The sequence below is a fragment of the Leuresthes tenuis genome, unplaced genomic scaffold (genome assembly GCF_036924035.1).
Source record: "Leuresthes tenuis unplaced genomic scaffold, fLeuTen1.0.hap1 SCAF_13, whole genome shotgun sequence".
NCBI lineage: Eukaryota > Metazoa > Chordata > Actinopteri > Atheriniformes > Atherinopsidae > Leuresthes > Leuresthes tenuis.
The window spans coordinates 1,075,102-1,094,626 of record NW_027325367.1 but is presented as its reverse complement, the minus strand read 5'-3'; the positions used below and the strand labels follow the sequence as shown (position 1 = coordinate 1,094,626).

At 39.8% G+C, this 19,525-nt stretch overlaps 1 protein-coding gene across 1 annotated transcript; it reads right to left on the bottom strand.

Moving 5' to 3' along the window:
• Positions 1 to 1,752: 1,752 nt before the first annotated feature.
• LOC140267567 (interferon-induced protein 44-like) lies at positions 1,753 to 19,450 on the bottom strand. The gene is made up of 8 exons (XM_072362881.1): positions 19,389 to 19,450; positions 18,597 to 18,716; positions 17,212 to 17,265; positions 16,792 to 16,987; positions 15,526 to 15,669; positions 14,543 to 14,714; positions 14,296 to 14,393; positions 1,753 to 2,298 (listed from the first exon to the last, which is right to left on the bottom strand). Exons 1-8 carry the CDS (start codon positions 19,448 to 19,450, stop codon positions 2,116 to 2,118), a joined length of 1,029 nt encoding a protein of 342 aa, XP_072218982.1. The 3' UTR covers positions 1,753 to 2,115.
• Positions 19,451 to 19,525: the final 75 nt, after the last annotated feature.

Here is a 19,525-nt window from a genome sequence, read left to right as displayed (position 1 = left end):
TAGGGAGAGAGTGAGGGTGGGAGGGGGGTAGTGGTTAAAAGAGCGCAGTCTTTTTCAGTAGAACTCATGTGAACTGCAATGTGTAACCCTCTGTAAAATAACCCAGTTGATATATTATTACTGTTCTGTTCACTTCTCTGTGCTGCTTTCAACGGGAGCATTACATGGTAACATCTATGCAAATTTCACATAGTGTGTACTTAAGGAAGGTTTTTTATTTATTTATCTATTTTTATGCTATTAAACTGTGTTTCAATTTGACAGTTCCTGTGAGGTCCGTGGTAAAGAATCAACGGTGCGCTCAAGGCTCTCGCTTGTCCAAGGGTTAATCAGAGGTGCAGATTCTTTCTCTACTTTTTTTTAAAAAATTTATTATTATTATTATTATTTATTTATTTACTTATTTTTTAAACATTCACAATCACGGAACCAGGTATATTTAAAATACTTTTATGGTTATTTCTCCTTCATCCACAGAGGCTGACCTGTCAATAGAATGGATAAGTCCTAGAATCCGGCCCGACCCTCGTCTGTGGAGGAAAAGAAATGCCACCATCCAACGTGAAAAATCAAGAGCTCGGGCATTCATGAGAAGTAGCATGATTCTTATACAGAAAATTAACCGTGACTTGAAGGTGATTTCGAAGTAAAGTAAATGTGTGTATATATATATATATATAAGTAAATATCTTATCCCCTCTTAGCCATTCTCAATTCTGTGTAAAGATGGATAATCAAGCAGGCAGAGCTGTGCCGGCTGTAATATCCGAGGCTGTGGGAAATTTGGAAACCATTCCCATACCGGTTCATGTGTGGAATTACTTTACACCGCTGGAGTATGCGCTCCTTAATGTCGATTATCAGTCATCTCCTACGAATATTGAAGAAGATGAAAATGATGAAATTGGTGTGTTACACGAATTAGAATCATCAATCCTGAATTTAAACGGGCCTCCGCCACCCGCCCTGAGTTTGCAAAATGAGTCACTGAATATTGTCTCACCAAATCCAGCTCCTTGTGTCACATCACTAGATACAGCCTCAGCGAATAGTGCTTCTCAAACTTCAGCATCAGATACTGTCTCACCAAATCTTATTTCTTTACCTTCTCCAGCTGCAGCAGAACAAACTCGGCAGCATGGTAGGGGCTTGAATCAGGAGAATGTAGCCGTCCCTGAACAGAATCAGAGAGATACACCTCCTCCGATTGGTCTCCTCCCAGTCCCACTGGAGAACGTTCTCCCACTGGGAGGAGACCCCGGGGAAGACCCAGGACACACTGGAGAGACTATATCTCTCGGCTGGCCTGGGAACGCCTCGGGGTCACCCCAGAGGAGCTGGAGAAAGTGGCCGGGGACAGGGACGCCCGGGTTTCTCTGCTCAAGCTGGTGCTCCCGACAATCCCGATAATGGATAATATGATATATAATGTAACATAATATAATATAATATGGAAGAACAAATACATTCATAACATGTATATTTTATAACATTTATAAGTTCTTCTGTCCCATATAAGCATATTAAAACACTTCTAATGTGAACTCAGAAATAGTTGTTTGTTCCAGTTTAATGTTGTGATTAATTGTAATTAATTAAATCTAATATATTGTGCCCTAAGTAAGAAATGTGAAAACTTTATGAAGCAACTTTAACAGATGAAGAATACTAAAAGGAAAGTTTCAGTGTGCTCAGTTTGCCCGTCTGATGCTTAAAAAGAATAAATGATGTATTTAATAAAAAGCACAGAGGTTAATGCTTAAATGGAGATTTATTTTTAATAACTTCTTCCATCTTTTCACAGAGGATACATAGTGGTTATAGTTTGTAAAGATATTACAGTCCAAGAGTTTAATGAAAGTAGATGAAATTTTTTTTTATTAATCCAAAAGAAAAATCACAATGTTGGATTTTAAAACCTGTTAGAAAGTCATGCTGTTAACGAAAGACTTCAAATATTTTTCATTTTCATTCAATTTTCTTTATTTTTTATCCGTAAAAGCACTCGGAGGAGATTCATTCCTCTTTTTAGGAGATTTATGTGTGATTATATATAAAATCATGCAGGTTAGGATAACAGATTCATTTCATGTGATTTATCTTCATCAACATGTTTTAGGAGGAATCAGGTTCATTCTGGGTGAAGTCGAAGAAGTCGTCACCACAGTGGATGACCTGTTTCATGGCGTTCAGGATCAGTGAGTCGATGTCATCCTTCATGTTGATTTCCTCACGATAGTTCATCACAGGGAAGATGCAGTTCATGGGAATTCCCACATTAGCACTGAACTTCTCCATCTGGATTGAAGAAATTAACATCACATGTTCTCAAACCTCAACTCGGAGCTTTGGAGAATTTCATTAAAGTTGGGACAGGGGCTGAACATGATTATACTGTTCAAAATTACAGATTAAACATACCATTACTTTCACATTTTGTGACCTGTAGACATTCTTTACATCTTTAACTTCTGGAAAAGCCACATCAATTTTGGTGAGAACGGCCAGTTGAGGAATATCTGTAAATAACAACAAATAAAGAAGTAAATAAGCGACAAAGTGACAGAACAGAGCTCTGCTACGATTGGCTGCATGATATTTGATACTCAGAAGAAGTTTAGTCCCACTGAACCCAAACCCAGAGAAGAAAAACAGATTTCTGTTCTCACTCAGATTACTGGCTTCCTCTCTGATGCTCCTGAACTTCTCCACAACTTTATCATCCATTAAACTTAATGTGTCTGCAGGAATCACACAGACCAGAACGTGCACACGGTCGTTGGAAGTTGGGGTTTTATTGTAATGACGATCACCCTCTGACAGCTGAGACACAGGATTGAACTGGAAAACAAATTTAAAATTAATATTTAATCTCTATAAATAGAAATAAAACTCAAAAGAATCACAAAAATCATTCTTACCTTGTAACCATCCTTCACGTGTCCCTTTAAAGCCAGTTTGATATCCTCCACATGGACACCTTTACCTTTGCTCAGGCCCATGATGTCATTGAAGACAAAAGGATAGTATGACCCATCATCCTTTTTTATTCTGTAGGTTGCGTACTGTAAAACACATATGAAGAAAATCGATACATACATAACCAAGTACGTTAAAGCCAACATTTCTTTGTTATGTGCCTGAGGAACACAACTCCACTTAGAGATAACAGGTATCAGAACAGTGGTGTTATGTCATTATATAACAGTTTATCTTCTTCTCGGCATGGAAACAACAACATCAGAAAGGTTTTGATCGCTGGCCAAGAGCAGCAGACTCATCTCCCAGCATGTTCAGAGGTCCCAGCTCAAATGTTCCAGGTCAAGTGCTTTGCATTAAGGTTCCTGCTAATTTGGCAGCTAGCATGGCTAGCTCAGGAGTTCCTGGTCAAAAGCTGAACCTGGAAGTCCTGACCTGTTTGGGATACTCTAATACTGAGGGGACCCTTTGGTTCAGGACCACTTTACTGAGAAGCAGCTTAGCTAACTCAGCTAGTTTGTGTCTCCTGACTCATTCATCCAAGTTCCCAGTCAAACACTTTGGAGAGCTAGCTCAGCTAGCATGGATGTTCACAGCTGCTTGGATCCCAGCTCATTTACCAAAAAGCCAGTTCAGCTAGCCCCCAAACTCATGGCCCAGTGACCTACGCCAAGTTCTCAGCTGACTCTGTAGGAAGTTTATATCTGATAATTCAACAGGGCCACGTAGACTTTCTTTTGTGGAAACTGTTCATTTCGACTGACGTTCAGACGATCTATATCACCAGAATCACCACATTTTTATCCATCTATTATAGCAATTGGCCAATTAATTAAATTAACTAAATGATTTTCTCACCTCTTTAGTGAAACTGTCGCCGGATGTGTTATCCACCAGAGCCTGCCTGTAAACTCTGCCACGTAGGACACTTTGGACAGAATTGATCAAACTGCTCTTTCCAGCCCCAACAGCTCCATGTAGAAGAATCCTGAGCAGCTGACCCTCAGTCGGAGGTTTGTAGCCTTTCACAGTCTGTAGGACCTCCCTGTTGTCCTTTTTTCTATGCAGGGAAACAAACATCATGTTAATGAAACTGAAACAGCAGACACTAAGACTTGGTAAATAAATGAATAATCTTGTTTTCTGTGGGATGCAGATTCTCACCCCCAGTTGATTGTCCTCCACGGTTCATCAAAAACTAAAAGGGAAAAGATAAATGTAAAGACTTCATTGTATGACATCAGATTCTCAAATGATGACTTTTGGTTGATTGAGGACACGTACGTGGAGGTGGAGGTGAAGATGAATCTTGTCCCATAACTGAAAAACAGTTTACTCATGTTTAGATTAATCTATTTATTCTTTTGAAGAACACATTGGTATCAAACACATGAAGAAATATCATGAAACATTCATCTTAACAAAGTAAGTAACTGTTAATACCGACAGAAAACTTAAATCTGGGATTTTCCAATAATCAATAAAAATGCCTGAAATCTTAAATAAGAAAAATATTTAATATTTAAAAATATTAAACAAGTTACCAAAATAAAAAAAATTGGGTAGTGAATTTTTTTAATTTATTTATTTCAAAATCAGAACCACATTTTATTTGGATTATTTTGATATTTCATGTAAACATAATTAAATTACAATTTATGTGGTACAAACATCAAGAAAAACATCATTTAAATTGATTTAAATTGAACTAAATACAATGAATGTAATAGTAAGTTAAAACGGAGTTAAAACAGTTATACTCAGTCATTATATTTAAATTTTAATCACACACTGATTAAATGCAAAAGCCGGGATATGTTGGTTACCCTGGCTGAATTTAGCCTGCAGTCGGTTGTTCGAAAGCATATGAAGTTGCATATGAAGTCAGCATAAGAACCTGGTGAAGTTACCATGGTGATTTGTTCTCTGCACCTGGTGTGACTATATCTAAAAGAAATATATATACATATATACATAAACACAAAGTACGGGGAATGTCGGCGCAGGTCGGTGACGTAGAGATTGCGACGTTCATAGCAACCACCTTAACAACGGTAGGAAAGTTTTTATTCTTACGTTTTTATAAGGAGATACTAAAATCTTCGGCGAAACTAAGAAACGAAAGATCGTCTACATTCCTTGAACGAAGATTATGAAAATATTATGCATAGTTGTCGCTTGAAATGTCATCAAAATGCATACAAATGCCGCCATTTTCTTTTTTGCACTGAGGGAAACCTGATAGTCACGTGACATGGTTGCAAGGCAATGTAAATGAATAAGCCAAATAAAACGTAGTCTTTTCGTAATTTTGGGGGCCAAATTGTGAAAAAACTACGTTTTCCCTTGTGGACCAACGTAGCTATTACACATTTTGCTGTGAGACTGGGTTGCTAAATGCCAGGCTTAGTTGATTCTGTTGTCTTATCTTTGGAGTCAGCAGCTGCACTGATCAGTAATATGAAGGCTACGCATTGGCCTCGTTTTTAAACAAACAACACGTTGGCTAAATTATTATTTTACAAAAAGAAATAAAACAAAACATGATCAAATAAAAAAAAATTAAAGTTAGCATATTACGATAGTTCTTTTGCATAATTGGGGCCTTCTCGTGTGTTCGTCATTGTAAATAAAACCCTTCATATTGTTTGCCAGCTCAAATCTAATTTTATTGCAGTTATTACAGTAATTAGAAATGGCTGCACTTGCAAAGGTGCTTGCAATTAAGTCAGCGATTAGGGTAATAATACCACGTCCCATTAACGTGTCCTTTCCTTCATGGCGTGTCCTATTTTGGGGGACATTGTGGATGATGAGGTTGCAATTGTTCGGTGGGCATTTCGACCTCAGAGGGTGGTTAGAGACAGCTCAGATCCACTTTATTGACGGGTATCTATTAGAAAGATACAGATTTTCAGGAGAGGGCACCTGCTGCCTGTGTGGAATACTGGGTCCCAAAATCCAGCGGCGCGCAGCCCGGAGCCGCGCAATGACGGTTCCACAGATGGTCAGGGATGCTGAAAATCTTAATAAAGGAGCCGTGTGCCGGGCCAGGGTTTGCTTTCCCTAAATCATTTAATCAGCCCGTCTCTACACTTCAGGACAGCAGCGGTGCTTCATTTTATGAGAGGTGCGTCACCTTACGTCAGCATTCAGATCCGCTGTTCATTCAACCAACTAAGCCAGGTTGAACTTATGAGACTTTGTCCATCCTGGCTTTCCCACTTATCCTGGATGTCTTTATTGTTCTTTCGAACAACATGCTCCTGAAACCTGATAAACTCACATTAGCTGCTTTAAAGGAAGTTTCATGATTTGGAAACAGAATCATCAGTTTTTAGATGTTTTGTCTGATTCTTTCAGTCTTTCACTGAATTTCACTCTGATTGATTTTATTGTTGCTCTTATGTCTTTTATTTTACTTTTAATGTTTCATATATTTTCTGGATTTATGTTTCTCTTATATTTCTATTGTTTTTAAGCATTGTTTTTCAGTATTTATGTGAGTCTGAGATGTGGCTGCAGGTATTTAAAGTGAAGTCAAACAAATGAAAAACATGTAATACGCTGAAGAATAAAAGAAAACAGCTGCTGGAATCATTTCGATAAAGAATAATTTCTGTTTTATGTTTGGTTTTACAATCTGAGACAAACTATTAATGCAGCTTTGAACATTATAAAAGAATCCTACCTTCTTCGAGCTGAGCTGAAGCTTCAGATGCAGACAGATGTCAGGGTGTGACTGAGAATGTTGTTCATAGGGTTTTTATAACCATCCATGTAGTCCTGGTTTCACTTTTAATTTATATGAAACCTGATTAACCACAAAGTTTCTTAAGGTCTCTGATTACTGTCATCAGGCCTGTTTTCTGAACATTTATTTGAAGGTAAAATATAACAGCTCATTAGCATCATTGCTAAGCATCAACACCGAGCAAACGGTCCTCATTTTATTTACCTTGTTGCAGAATGTGTTTAAATGTTCATCTTATTATCCTCCTAAATCAGAACATTTTAAAGTCTGAAGAATTCATTTTAACACTGATAATTACAGCTTAAACATAAGAACTGTTGTAGAACTGAATGCTTGAGACCCACCTCCTTCAGATTACTTTTACTTCATAAATCAGGGTGTTTTATCATGAAAAGTGACTGAAATGTCTTTATGGCGTCTGACTTCCTGCTGGACTCGTCTGTTCTGTGGAGATCAGCTGTTCTTTGTACAGATTCAGTTGACTTAAAGAAACCCAATTTTATTGGAGTAAAATAAGATTAAATAAATTAAACTGGAGGTTCTAACAACAGTCAAATCCACTGTGGAGAAAATAGAAGAAAGGGCCAAATTGGTAACAGACTCTCTATACCATCAGGCAGTTGGATCATTTTGTTGCACAATGAGAAAAGTTTATCTGTATCTCACACACTGTAATGTTGAGGGGACAAAACATTTGTTTTATATCCTGGTTTTAAACTCCCAGCAAACATGACCCGATGGAAACTTTGTGCTGAATAATGATTCAATGAGGAAATATGTACAGACCTGTTTCACCAGTTTGGGCTGTGTGAGGTGTTATTGTTCTTCGTCTCTTCACATAGTTTCATTTCAAACTGAAACAAAAGACATAAACTAGACACAAGTCCATCATCCATTTTCTCTACTCGCTCTATCCAATCCAGGGTAAAGGGGAGGGGGGAACAAAATGAAGGAGATTTTAACAACATCCAAAGTATGAATTAATAGATTAAAAATGGATCGGAGATTCTAATTTATGATGATGATGCAGGAAAGAGGTTTGTCTTGATGGTGGGCTTTGATCCAGGCAGGTTAGAATTGCTGTTGTGGTGTTATTTTGGCATTTTGGTTATTGTATGAACAGGTCCTTCAGCTACTTACAGAGCCTGTTTTGATTTCTGGTGTGTTTTTGTATTTAGTGTGGGCAACACCGGTGATATCCTAGAATTTCAGGACTAATCATCAGTATCAGCAGGCGTTTCATCCATTTATCACTGTTACCGTTTTTTGCTCAATAGCTGCCCCGTACATTGTTGTGGAAACTAAAGGCAGGCACACCTACTCAAGATCAGTTCCAAACCTCACACTTTAATTATTCTCATATGCTGGAGTGACTCAGGAGACCCTGGGAGGTGCCTCAAAAATCTCAAATTAAATCTAACCGAACCACCCTGGACAGGTCGCAAGTCCATCACAGGGCCACACAGAGACAAACAGCCATGCACGCTCACACTCACTCCTAGGGACAATTATAGAGACACCAGTTAACCTAACATGCATGTTTTTGGACGGTGGGAGGAAGCCAGAGAACCCGGAGAGAACCCACTTATACACAGGGAGAACATGCAGACTCCACAAAGAAAGAACCAGCCGGGCGGGAGTTGAACCTGGAACCTTTTTGCTTCTTGTGTAGTAGTCAGGCGACGGTGCTGACCACCACACCACCGTGCAGCCTGTAACCCAAACCAATATACTAAATACACAAACTGATACATTTAAATCCACCAGTCAGGAGCACACCCACAAATATATTGTCACAGTCATGCTTGGCTGTGGTGTTTGTTTGGTTTCTGTCCTTAGGTGGGGTTGAACAGGTTCTCCAGGAAGCCCGGGGCGGAGCCTACCAGAGTTAAGCTCCTGCTCTCACAGGGGTTACTTTTCTGCGCTTGTCAAGATGCTTTCATAAGGATTTGCAGGAGCAACCAGTCTTCCAGATTGTCTTACTTCTACAGGGATAATTTGACCACCTTCTGTAATTCTTGTTAAAGAATCTTCCATCAATCCACCCAGAGACAAATGAGACACACAACCAAGAAACCTCTCTACTCACTAACCTACCCACTCACTAACTTACCAGCTCACTAACCTACCTGATCACTAACCTACCTGCTCACTAACCTACCTGCTGACTAACCTATCTGCTCACTAACCTACCTGACCACTAACCTACCTGCTCACTAACCTACCTGCTCACTAACCTACCTGCTCACTAACCCACCTGCTCACTAACCTACCTGATCACTAACTTACCCGCTCACTAACCTACCCAATCACTAACCTACCCGCTCAATAACGTACCCGATCACTAACCTACCTGCACGCTAACTTACCTGCTCACTAACCTACCTGCACGCTAACTTACCTGCTCACTAACCTACCTGCTCACTGACCTACCTGCTCACTAACTTACCTGCTCACTAACCTACCCGCTCACTAGCCTACCCACTCACTAACCTACCCGATCACTAACCTACCCGCTCACTAACCTACCTGCACGCTAACTTACCTGCTCATTAACTTACCTGCTCACTAACCTACCTGCTCACTGACCTACCTGCTCACTAACTTACCTGCTCACTAGCCTACCCGCTCACTAACCTACCCGCTCAGTAGCCTACCCACTCACTAACCTACCCGATCACTAACCTACCCGCTCACTAACCTATCTGCTCAATAATCTACCCACTCACGAACTTACTTGCTCACTAAATGAACTGCTTATTAAGCTACCTGCTCACTAACTTACCTCCATCATTAACCTAGCCGCTCACAAACTTACATGCTCACTGACTTACCTGCTCACTAACCTAGCCGCTCACTAACTTACATGCTCACTAACCTAGCCGCTCACTAACTTACATGCTCACTAACCTACCCGCTCACTAACTTACATGCTCACTAACTTACCCGCTCACTAACCTACCCGCTCACTAACTTACCTGCTCACAAACCTACCTGCTCACTAACTTACCTGCTCACTAACGTACCTTCTCACTAACCTACCTGCTCACTAACTTACCTGCTCACAAACCTACCTGCTCACTGACTTACCTGCTCACTAACCTACCTGCTCACTAACCTACCTGCTCACTAATTTACATGCTCAATAACTTACCTGCTTACTAACCTACCTGCTCACTAGCCTACCCACTCACTAACCTACCCGATCACTAACCTACCCGCTCAATAACCTACCCGATCACTAACCTACCCGCTCACTAACGTACCTGTTCACTAACTTACCTGCTTACTAACCTACCTGCTCACTAACCTATCTGCTCAATAACCTACCCACTCACGAACGTACTTGCTCACTAACTTACCTGCTTACTAACCTACCTGCTCACTAACCTATCTGCTCAATAACCTACCCACTCACGAACGTACTTGCTCACTAACCTACCTGCTCACTAACCTACCTGCTCACTACTTTACATGCTCAATAACTTACCTGCTTACTAACCTACCTGCTCACTAGCCTACCCACTCACTAACCTACCCGATCACTAACCTACCTGCTCAATAACCTATCTGCTCAATAACCTACCCACTCACGAACTTACTTGCTCACTAAATGAACTGCTTATTAAGCTACCTGCTCACTGACCTACCTGCTCACTAACCTAGCCGCTCACTAACTTACATGCTCACTAACCTACCTGCTCCCTAACCTATCTGCTCAATAACCTACCCACTCACGAACGTACTTGCTCACTAACTTACCTGCTTATTAAGCTACCCGCTCACAAACTTACATGCTCACTGACTTACCTGCTCACTAACCTACCTGCTCACTAACCTACCCGCTCACTAACTTACATGCTCACTAACTTACCTGCTCACTAACCTACCCGCTCACTAACTTACCTGCTCACAAACCTACCTGCTCACTAACTTACCTGCTCACTAACCTACCTGCTCACTAACCTACCTGCTCACAAACGTACATGCTCACTGACTTACCTGCTCACTAACGTACCTTCTCACTAACCTACCTGCTCACTAACTTACCTGCTCACAAACCTACCTGCTCACTGACTTACCTGCTCACTAACCTACCTGCTCACTAACCTACCTGCTCACTAATTTACATGCTCAATAACTTACCTGCTTACTAACCTACCTGCTCACTAGCCTACCCACTCACTAACCTACCCGATCACTAACCTACCCGCTCAATAACCTACCCGATCACTAACCTACCCGCTCACTAACGTACCTGTTCACTAACTTACCTGCTTACTAACCTACCTGCTCCCTAACCTATCTGCTCAATAACCTACCCACTCACGAACGTACTTGCTCACTAACTTACCTGCTTATTAAGCTACCCGCTCACAAACTTACATGCTCACTGACTTACCTGCTCACTAACCTACCTGCTCACTAACCTACCCGCTCACTAACTTACATGCTCACTAACTTACCTGCTCACTAACTTACCTCCTCACTAACCTACCCGCTCACAAACTTACATGCTCACTGACTTACCTGCTCACTAACCTACCTGCTCACTAACCTACCCGCTCACTAACTTACATGCTCACTAACTTACCTGCTCACTAACCTACCCGCTCACAAACTTACCTGCTCACAAACCTACCTGCTCACTAACTTACCTGCTCCCTAACCTACCTGCTCACTAACCTACCTGCTCACTAACTTACCTCCTCACTAACCTACCCGCTCACTAACTTACCTGCTCCCTAACCTACCTGCTCACAAACCTACCTGCTCACTAACTTACCTGCTCCCTAACTTACCTCCTCACTAACCTTCCCGCTCACAAACCTACATGCTCACTGACTACTAGCTTTCCGACACTCTCTTTTCCTATTTTTCACCAGTGTGGAATTTCGCCATGAAGACTTCTTCCTTCCAGAGATAACCTTCACCTTAATGGGAGCAATGGTATCCATAACATTTATCATTTTAGTATTAAAGCTACTGACGAGTTCACTGTAAGAAACACAGAACCAACTCCAACCTACAAAATAAACCATAGAAAATCAGTGACTGCAACTAATCATTATATAACTAGTACAACCAGTCTTCTTGGGGATTAGCCAAAACAATTCTAGTTTACTTAGCATATACCTTTTTCACAAATTTTCTGGAATTACTCCTTATAAATATGACTCCTTTTGGATAAAGCACTACCTCTACTCTACTGGAATCCACTTACTCACAGTTCTATAATTTAACATAACAGACCAAACAGTGATAACAAAATGATCCTCCTCACCCCAGATGTCCTGATCAGGGCTCCAAGCTCATCCATTTTATCCACCAGAGATCTCACATTTCCCCTGATGATTAAAGGAAGAAATGGTTTAAACTTACACTTCCTTTTTCTACTTTTTGTTCCTACTCTGCATCCCTGTAAACGTCTCCTCTTCAACTCATCTGGATTTGGGGTCTTATTCCAAGCATTATTTGGGCTTTGGAAAACTCAGTTAGCTGCTCCAACAAGTGAACAACTTGGTGAAGTTTCAGCTGTTCCATAACTTTTGGTAATTTAGTCTGTCCTGCAGCTCGGTCTGATAACACACACACAAACATGTCTGGTTTATTTTGCCCGTGAAGACTCGCCGCTAGAAAATCACCCAAATTTTCACAACAGAATATCTAACCTTAATCCCAATCCTAAACCTAACTATGATCTAATTTGGACTGAAAACATGAAATCAAGTTAAAAATTCCCTTTGTATTTATGGGGACACAACGATTGTCCCCACATTTACAGAGGTCCCCATGAGGTGATGTACTTTCACATTTAGGTCCCCATTGTGTACTAAAACAAGTACACACACATACACACTGATCGTTTGGCTGCAGTGACGCTGAGCTCCAGCAGAGGGCAGCATGCTGTTACTTTCTGTTGTTTCCAGTTAGTTCTGCTGCTTCAATCTTCTGTAAGTAAATCTTTACTTCAAACCATCAACACACAAGTTAGAAATGAAAGTTAAGGTTAATTTAAGCAAATTTACTAAAAGTTTACTGAAATTTGAATAAGTAAAGTTTAAAATCTTAAGTTTACTTAAATCAAGCATTACATTTAAAATGTGGAAAAGCAAATAAAAATCAGAGGAAAAAAGTAGAAAACTGTGGAAGCCTCAAAACAATAATATGAAATTGATTCAATTTGAATGGTATAGATAAATAACTAAATAATATGGTTGCATGTATCAATATAAAGACGGACATGTAAATATGTCCTTTTAATTGATATTCTTTTATGTATCCTTTATAAAAAGGATATAATATATTATTATATGTTATGATGTAGTAAATAATATAATATGAATTAATCAGTTTGCCCTTCTGATAATTAAAAATGATAAATAATGTATTTAATAAAAAACACAGAGGTTAATGCTTAAATGGAGATTTGTTTTTAATAACTTCTTCCATCTTTTCACAGAGGATACATAGTGGTTATAGTTTGTAAAGATATTACAGTCCAAGAGTTTAATGAAAGTAGATGAAAAAATTATTAATTAATCCCAAAGAAAATCATAATGTTGGATTTTAAAACCTGTTAGAAAGTCATGCTGTTAACTAAAGACTATAAACTATTTTTCATTTTCGTTCAGCTTCTAAATCTAATATATGTCCACGTCAGTCAGTGCGTTTACATGCAGAGTTAAATACAGCACTGTTACAGCTCAGCTTAAACTGGTCCCAGTATAGAAACACAGGAGGGGAATCCAGCTGTTTCCAGCTGCTTCAGGTTCACATCCAGTTAGCCCACAAACCCAAACAAGCTGGAGGTAAACTGGTACCATAGGAAGCATCATTGTTCAGCACAGGATGAAACTGTTTTAGTAATTCTGTTTAAGAAACTTCCAATTTTCTTTTTTTTTATCCGTAAAAGCACTCGGAGGAGATTCATTCCTCTTTTTAGGAGCTTTATATGTGATTGTATATAAAATCATGCAGGTTAGGATAACAGATTAAATTCACGTGATTTATCTTCATCAACATGTTTTAGGAAGAATCAGGTTCATTCTGGGTGAAGTCGAGGAAGTCATGACCACATTGGAGGATGTGTTTCATGGCGTTCAGGATCAGTGAGTCGATGTCATCGTTCATTTCGGTTTCCTCACTGTAGTTCCTCACAGGGAAGATGCAGTTCATGGGAATTCCCACATCTTCACTGAACTTCTGCATCTGGATTGAAGAAATTAACATCACATGTTCTCAAACCACAACTCGCAGCTTTGGAGAATTTCATTAAAGTTGGAACAGGGGCTGAACATGATTATACTGCAGCATCAGGTCTCATCGACCCAAACATCCAAGAATTCGACCAATCAGAAGACACTTTATCCAGATCCTCTGTTCTCAGGAGGGTTAGGGTTCCCCCAGAGAACGTTCTCCCTCGTTCTGATCTGATTACTAACTGTTTGGAGTTATGAAGGTTTCAAAGATAATCTAAACGTACCGAAGACTAAGAATTAAATGACTGAAAATGATGGTGTAATACACACTTTAAGTTCAGAATTACAAACTAAACATACCTTTGCTTTCACATTTCGTGACCTGTAGGCATTCTTCACGTCTTTAACTTCTGGAAAAGCCAAATCAATTTTGGTGAGAAAGGCCAGTTGAGGAATTTCTGTCAGGACAACAAGTAAAGAAGTAAAGAAGCGACAAAGTGACAGAACAGAGCTCTGCTACGATTGGCTGCATGATATTTGATACTCAGAAGAAGTTTAGTCCCACTGAACCCAAACCCAGAGAAGAAAAACAGATTTCTGTTCTCACTCAGATTACTGGCTTCCGCTCTGATGCTCCTGAACTTCTCCACAACTTTATCATCCATTAAACTTAATGTGTCTGCAGGAATCACACAGACCAGAACGTGCACACGGTCGTTGGAAGTTGGGGATTCATTGTAATGACGATCACCCTCTGACAGCTGAGACACAGGATTGAACTGGAAAAAGAATTTTAAATGAATTTATAAGATTCAGATTCACATATCCTTTATTGTCATTACAACGAGTACAACCAAAAGTAAGGTGCAGGCCTTTCAGTGAATGGAATGAGTCATTCAGGATAGTGTATATATATATATATATATATACTCTCCTGAGGCAGTAAGGTGACATGAGTGAAACTGCAAACCACGTACAGAAGCAGTATGTGAGGATGCTCTCCATGGTGGAGCGGTAAAAAGACTCAAGCAGTCTCTGGCTGATATCGTTCTTATTGAGGATTCTCGATGAATGTAGCCATGTTTCGTGATGAAGGACACAGCAGTCTCTGGGGAAGTTGTCCCAAGCTTCCTGGAGTCTCAGCTCGTCCATTTTGTTGGTGTGGGATCTTACATTTTCGAGGGAGAGGCTGGGACGGGTTTGTGTGGCTGCTTTCATAACCTAGCTAGCTCACCGGCCCTGCATCCCCGCTCTTGCTTGCACTCCCTGCACCGCCTCAGCTTCCTCATTGGTATCGTGATCCAAAGAGATCCCTTGCTATGAACTCCGGGATGTTGTATGAACGAGAGGACTCCGCTGTAACAATCCGAAACTCCGATTTTTAACAGATCGTGTCGGCTGAAGTTAGCTCGACAAAAAGCAGTTAAAACAAACAGGATGTACATAACGAATATCTAAACAAAGCACTAGAAGTGAGAGCAAAGAGCCACTGCATCTATATGCGCCGCCATCTTGGATCTTCATCTTTTAATATCCATAAATAGAAGTTCAATTTAAAAGAATTTAATTTTTTACAAAAAACATTCATACCTTGTAACCATCCTTCACGTGTCCCTTTAAAGCCAGTTTGATATCTTCCACCAGGACACCTCCATGTTTGCTCAGACCCATGATGTCATTGCAGACAAAAGGATAGTATGACCCATCATCCTTTTTTATTCTGTAGGTTTTGTACTGTAAAGCAAATATGAAGAATATATGTACAGCTTCTGACATAAAATCATTCAGTAAAAGCTTTTTTAAAAATGAATAAATAATATAAACAGATTAAATAAATATCAGTGAATCATATCAAAGGACCAGAAAACATCTAATAACTATGTGAAGATACACCAGTGTGATGATGATCTCAGCTGAAAGTGCAGTCACTGTGTTGTAATCTGAGCTGCGGCAGCACATTTATCTGAGTGTGCACGTTAGTGCATGTAACAGGCTGCTGAGCAGGTCTTCCTCCACTGAATAAACATCATCTCTTAGCTTAAAAGCCAAAGACGGGGATAAGACCCGAGTCAGCTTTGTTCTGTTTTAACACTGATCTTCATGAAAGCTCCAAATCACTCCTGAATCCACTGAACGCTGCTGCTTTGTGGTCCAGCTGTGATGCACATTTCAGAGCATTTCAGTTGGTTCTGCTTTTATAGTCCAACTCCTGAAGCATCACCATCTTCATGTATTCACCATCTATGATCCTCAACAGCATCAGAAAGGTGTTGATCGCTGGCCAGGAGCAGCAGACTCATCTCCCAACATGTTCAGAGGTCCCAGCTCAAATGTTCCAGGCCAAGTGCTTTGCATTAAGGTTCCTGCTCATTTGGCAGCTAGCATGGCTAGCTCAGGAGTTCCTGGTCAAAAGCTGAACCTGGAAGTCCTGACCTGTTTGGGATACTCTAATACTGAGGGGACCCTTTGGTTCAGGACCACTTTACTGAGAAGCAGCTTAGCTAACTCAGCTAGTTTGTGTCTCCTGACTCTTTCATCCAAGTTCCCAGTCAAATACTTTGGAGAGCTAGCTCAGCTAGCATGGATGTCCACAGCTGCTTGGATCCCAGCTCATTTACCAAAAAGCCAGTTCAGCTAGCCCCCAAACTCATGGCCCAGTGACCTATGCCCAGTTCTCAGCTGACTCTGTAGGAAGTTTATATCTGATAATTCAACAGGGCCACGTAGACTTTCTTTTGTGGAAACTGTTCATTTCGACTGGCATTCAGACAAATTATGTCACCAGAATCACCACATTTTTATCCATCTACTATAGCAATTGACCAATTAATTAAATTAACTAAATGATTTTCTCACCTCTTTAGTGAAACTGTCACCGGATGTGTTATCCGCCAGAGCCTGCCTGTAAATTCTGCCACGCATGACACTTTGGACAGAATTGACCAAACTGCTCTTTCCAGCCCCAACAGCTCCATGTAGAAGAATCCTGAGCAGCTGACCCTCAGTCGGAGGTTTGTAGCCTTTCACAGTCTTTAGGACCTCCCTGTTGTTTCTATGCAGGGAAACAAACATCATGTTAATGAAACTGAAACAACAGACACTAAGACTCAGTAAATAAATGAATAATCTTGTTTTCTGTGGGCTGCAGATTCTCACCCCCAGTTAATTCTCCTCCACGGTTCATCAAAAACTAAAAGGGAAAAGAAAAATGAAAAGACTTCATTGTATGACTTCAGATTTTCAAATAATGACTTTTGGTTGATTGAGGACACGTACGTGCAGGTGGAGGTGGAGGAGGAGGTGGAGGATGAGATGAATCTTGTCCCATAACTGAAAAAGGTGGAGGAGGAAAGAAACAATGTACACTTGTTTAGATTAATCTGTTTGTCCATCTAAATAATAAAGTAATTGTAAAGTAAAGTATTTGATTGAGGACACGTACACAAAGTACATGCAGGTCGAGGTGGAGGTTTAGATAAAAAATGGAGTGGAGGTGGAGGATGAGATGAATCTTGTCCCATAACTGAAAAACAGTTTACTCATGTTTAGATGAATCTATTTTTTCTTTTGAAGAACACATTGGTATCAAACACATGAAGAAATATATCATAAAACATTCATCTCTCTTAACAAAGTAACTGTTAAAACCGACAGAAAACTTAAATCTGTTATTTTCCAATATTCAATAAATATACTGAAATCATCATATAAATATTAAATAAGTTGGGTAGTGAAATTTTTTTTATTTCAAAATTTGAATAACATGTTATTCTTATTATTTTAATATTTTATGTAAACATAATGAAATTACAATTTATCTGGCTCAAACATCAAGAAAAACATTTAAATGATTTAACTTGAACTAAATACATTAAATGTAATAGTAAATTAGTTAATCCAGTCATCATTATATCTAAATTTTATTCACACTCTGATCAAATGCAAAAAGATTTGAAACCTGATAAACTCACATTAGATGTTTTTAAAGGAAGTTTCATGATTTGGTTTTACAATCTGAGACAAACTACTATTAATGCAGCTTTGGACATTATAAAATAATCCTACCTTCTTAGAGCTGAGCTGAAGCTTCAGATGCAGACAGATGTCAGGGTGTGACTGAGACTGTTGTTCACAGGGTTTTTATAACCATCCATGTAGTCTTAGTTTCACTTTCACTTTATATGAAAGCTGATTCACCACAAAGTCTCTTAAGGTCTCTGATTACTGTCATCAGGCCTGTTTTCTGAACATTTATTTGAAGGTAAAATATAACAGCTCATTAGCATCATTACTAAGCATCAACACCGAGCAAACGGTCCTCATTTTATTTACCTGGTTGCAGAATGTGTTTAAATGTTATCTTATTATCCTCTTAAATCAGAACATTTTGAAGTCTGAAGAATTGATTTTAACACTGATAATCACATAACAATAACACACCCTTTCTATGCACTAGAAAAACAACACTCAGCACATGCTAAAGGAGAATTAATCATTTTCCATCACACACTGATAATTTGAGCTTAAAAAAGAACTGTTGTAGAGCTATAATGGTTAAGTGGTGACTGGACTAAAAAAATACTGACAGAGGAGGCGAGTTAAGAAGGTTTATTGATGCTTGGGAAAAAAATCTGGAAGGAATACTAGTACTTACTGCTGACTCTGCCTGACTCTCCTCTCCAGGGAGACACAACAGCAGGGTGGATGCAGGAAGGTGGCAGGTGAGGGGGTCCGAGTTCTGGGAGCCAAAGTTCCTTCTCCAAACAGATGATTCAGAAAGCCTGGTGAGGAACACAGGAGTCCAGATCCACAAAAACAAGTTCAGGGAGTAAGTAAGATCAAATCCAGGTCTGGTCTAAGAGTTCCACAGAAATCCAAACATACAATCCAAAAGTATTCATCCAAAGGCAAAAATCCAGGAAGCAGGCAAAAGGTCCAGACAGGGCAGGCAGGTCAAAAACTTGCAGAACCGATCAGGGGCTGGGCGGAGATCAGGATTAAAAACATGTCCAGGGTCAGACAGAGAGGAGATGAACCAAAGAAGGTCGGCACAGCGAGCTGGAGACCATGACAAGAGCTGAATGTTTCAGAGCCATCTACTTTAGATTAGTTTTACTGTCTGTAATTCACCTTTTTTTAACCTTTTCTGAGAGATTGTCTCCGACCGGGGACCCCAGTTCATATCCCAGGATACTATCCCCAGTCCAATGGCTCAATCAGGAGCTTGAGGCCGCACTCCGTTCTGTTGTGTGTAGTAATGGAAAATTTTATTAATTTATTGTGTCATGTTTAAATCACTTGTAAGACTTGATCTTCCTTCCCAGGCACAAGATGCACAAGATGTTTCAGTAAAATATTTAATTTGTTTCTTGTGAAACTTGGTCTCATTTCCCGGCATAAGATGTTTTCAATAAAACATTTCTGTATTTCATTGGTCATTCTGTTTTGCGCACTTCATAAGGCCGTCCGGCTCATCAAGAGATAAGAAGAAGTTAGCCTGCATAGTCTGACACATGTTTTCCTGTTTGGGTATCATAAGACATGCACTGAAACTGTAAGTCTGTCTTCTACAAGAACTTTTCAATAAACC

Bases quoted from the DNA above. Each gene is read 5' to 3' on its own strand.
- LOC140267567 (XM_072362881.1), bottom strand. From the start codon at position 19,450: ATGTGTCAGACTATGCAGGCTAACTTCTTCTTATCTCTTGATGAGCCG. The intron at 18,717-19,388 runs GTGCGCAAAACA...GTTCCTCACCAG, and splicing joins GAGCCGGACGGCCTTATGAA to GCTTTCTGAATCATCTGTTT. The intron at 2,299-14,295 runs GTATGTTTAGTT...TCTTCAATCCAG, and splicing joins CACGAAATGTGAAAGCAAAG to ATGGAGAAGTTCAGTGCTAA.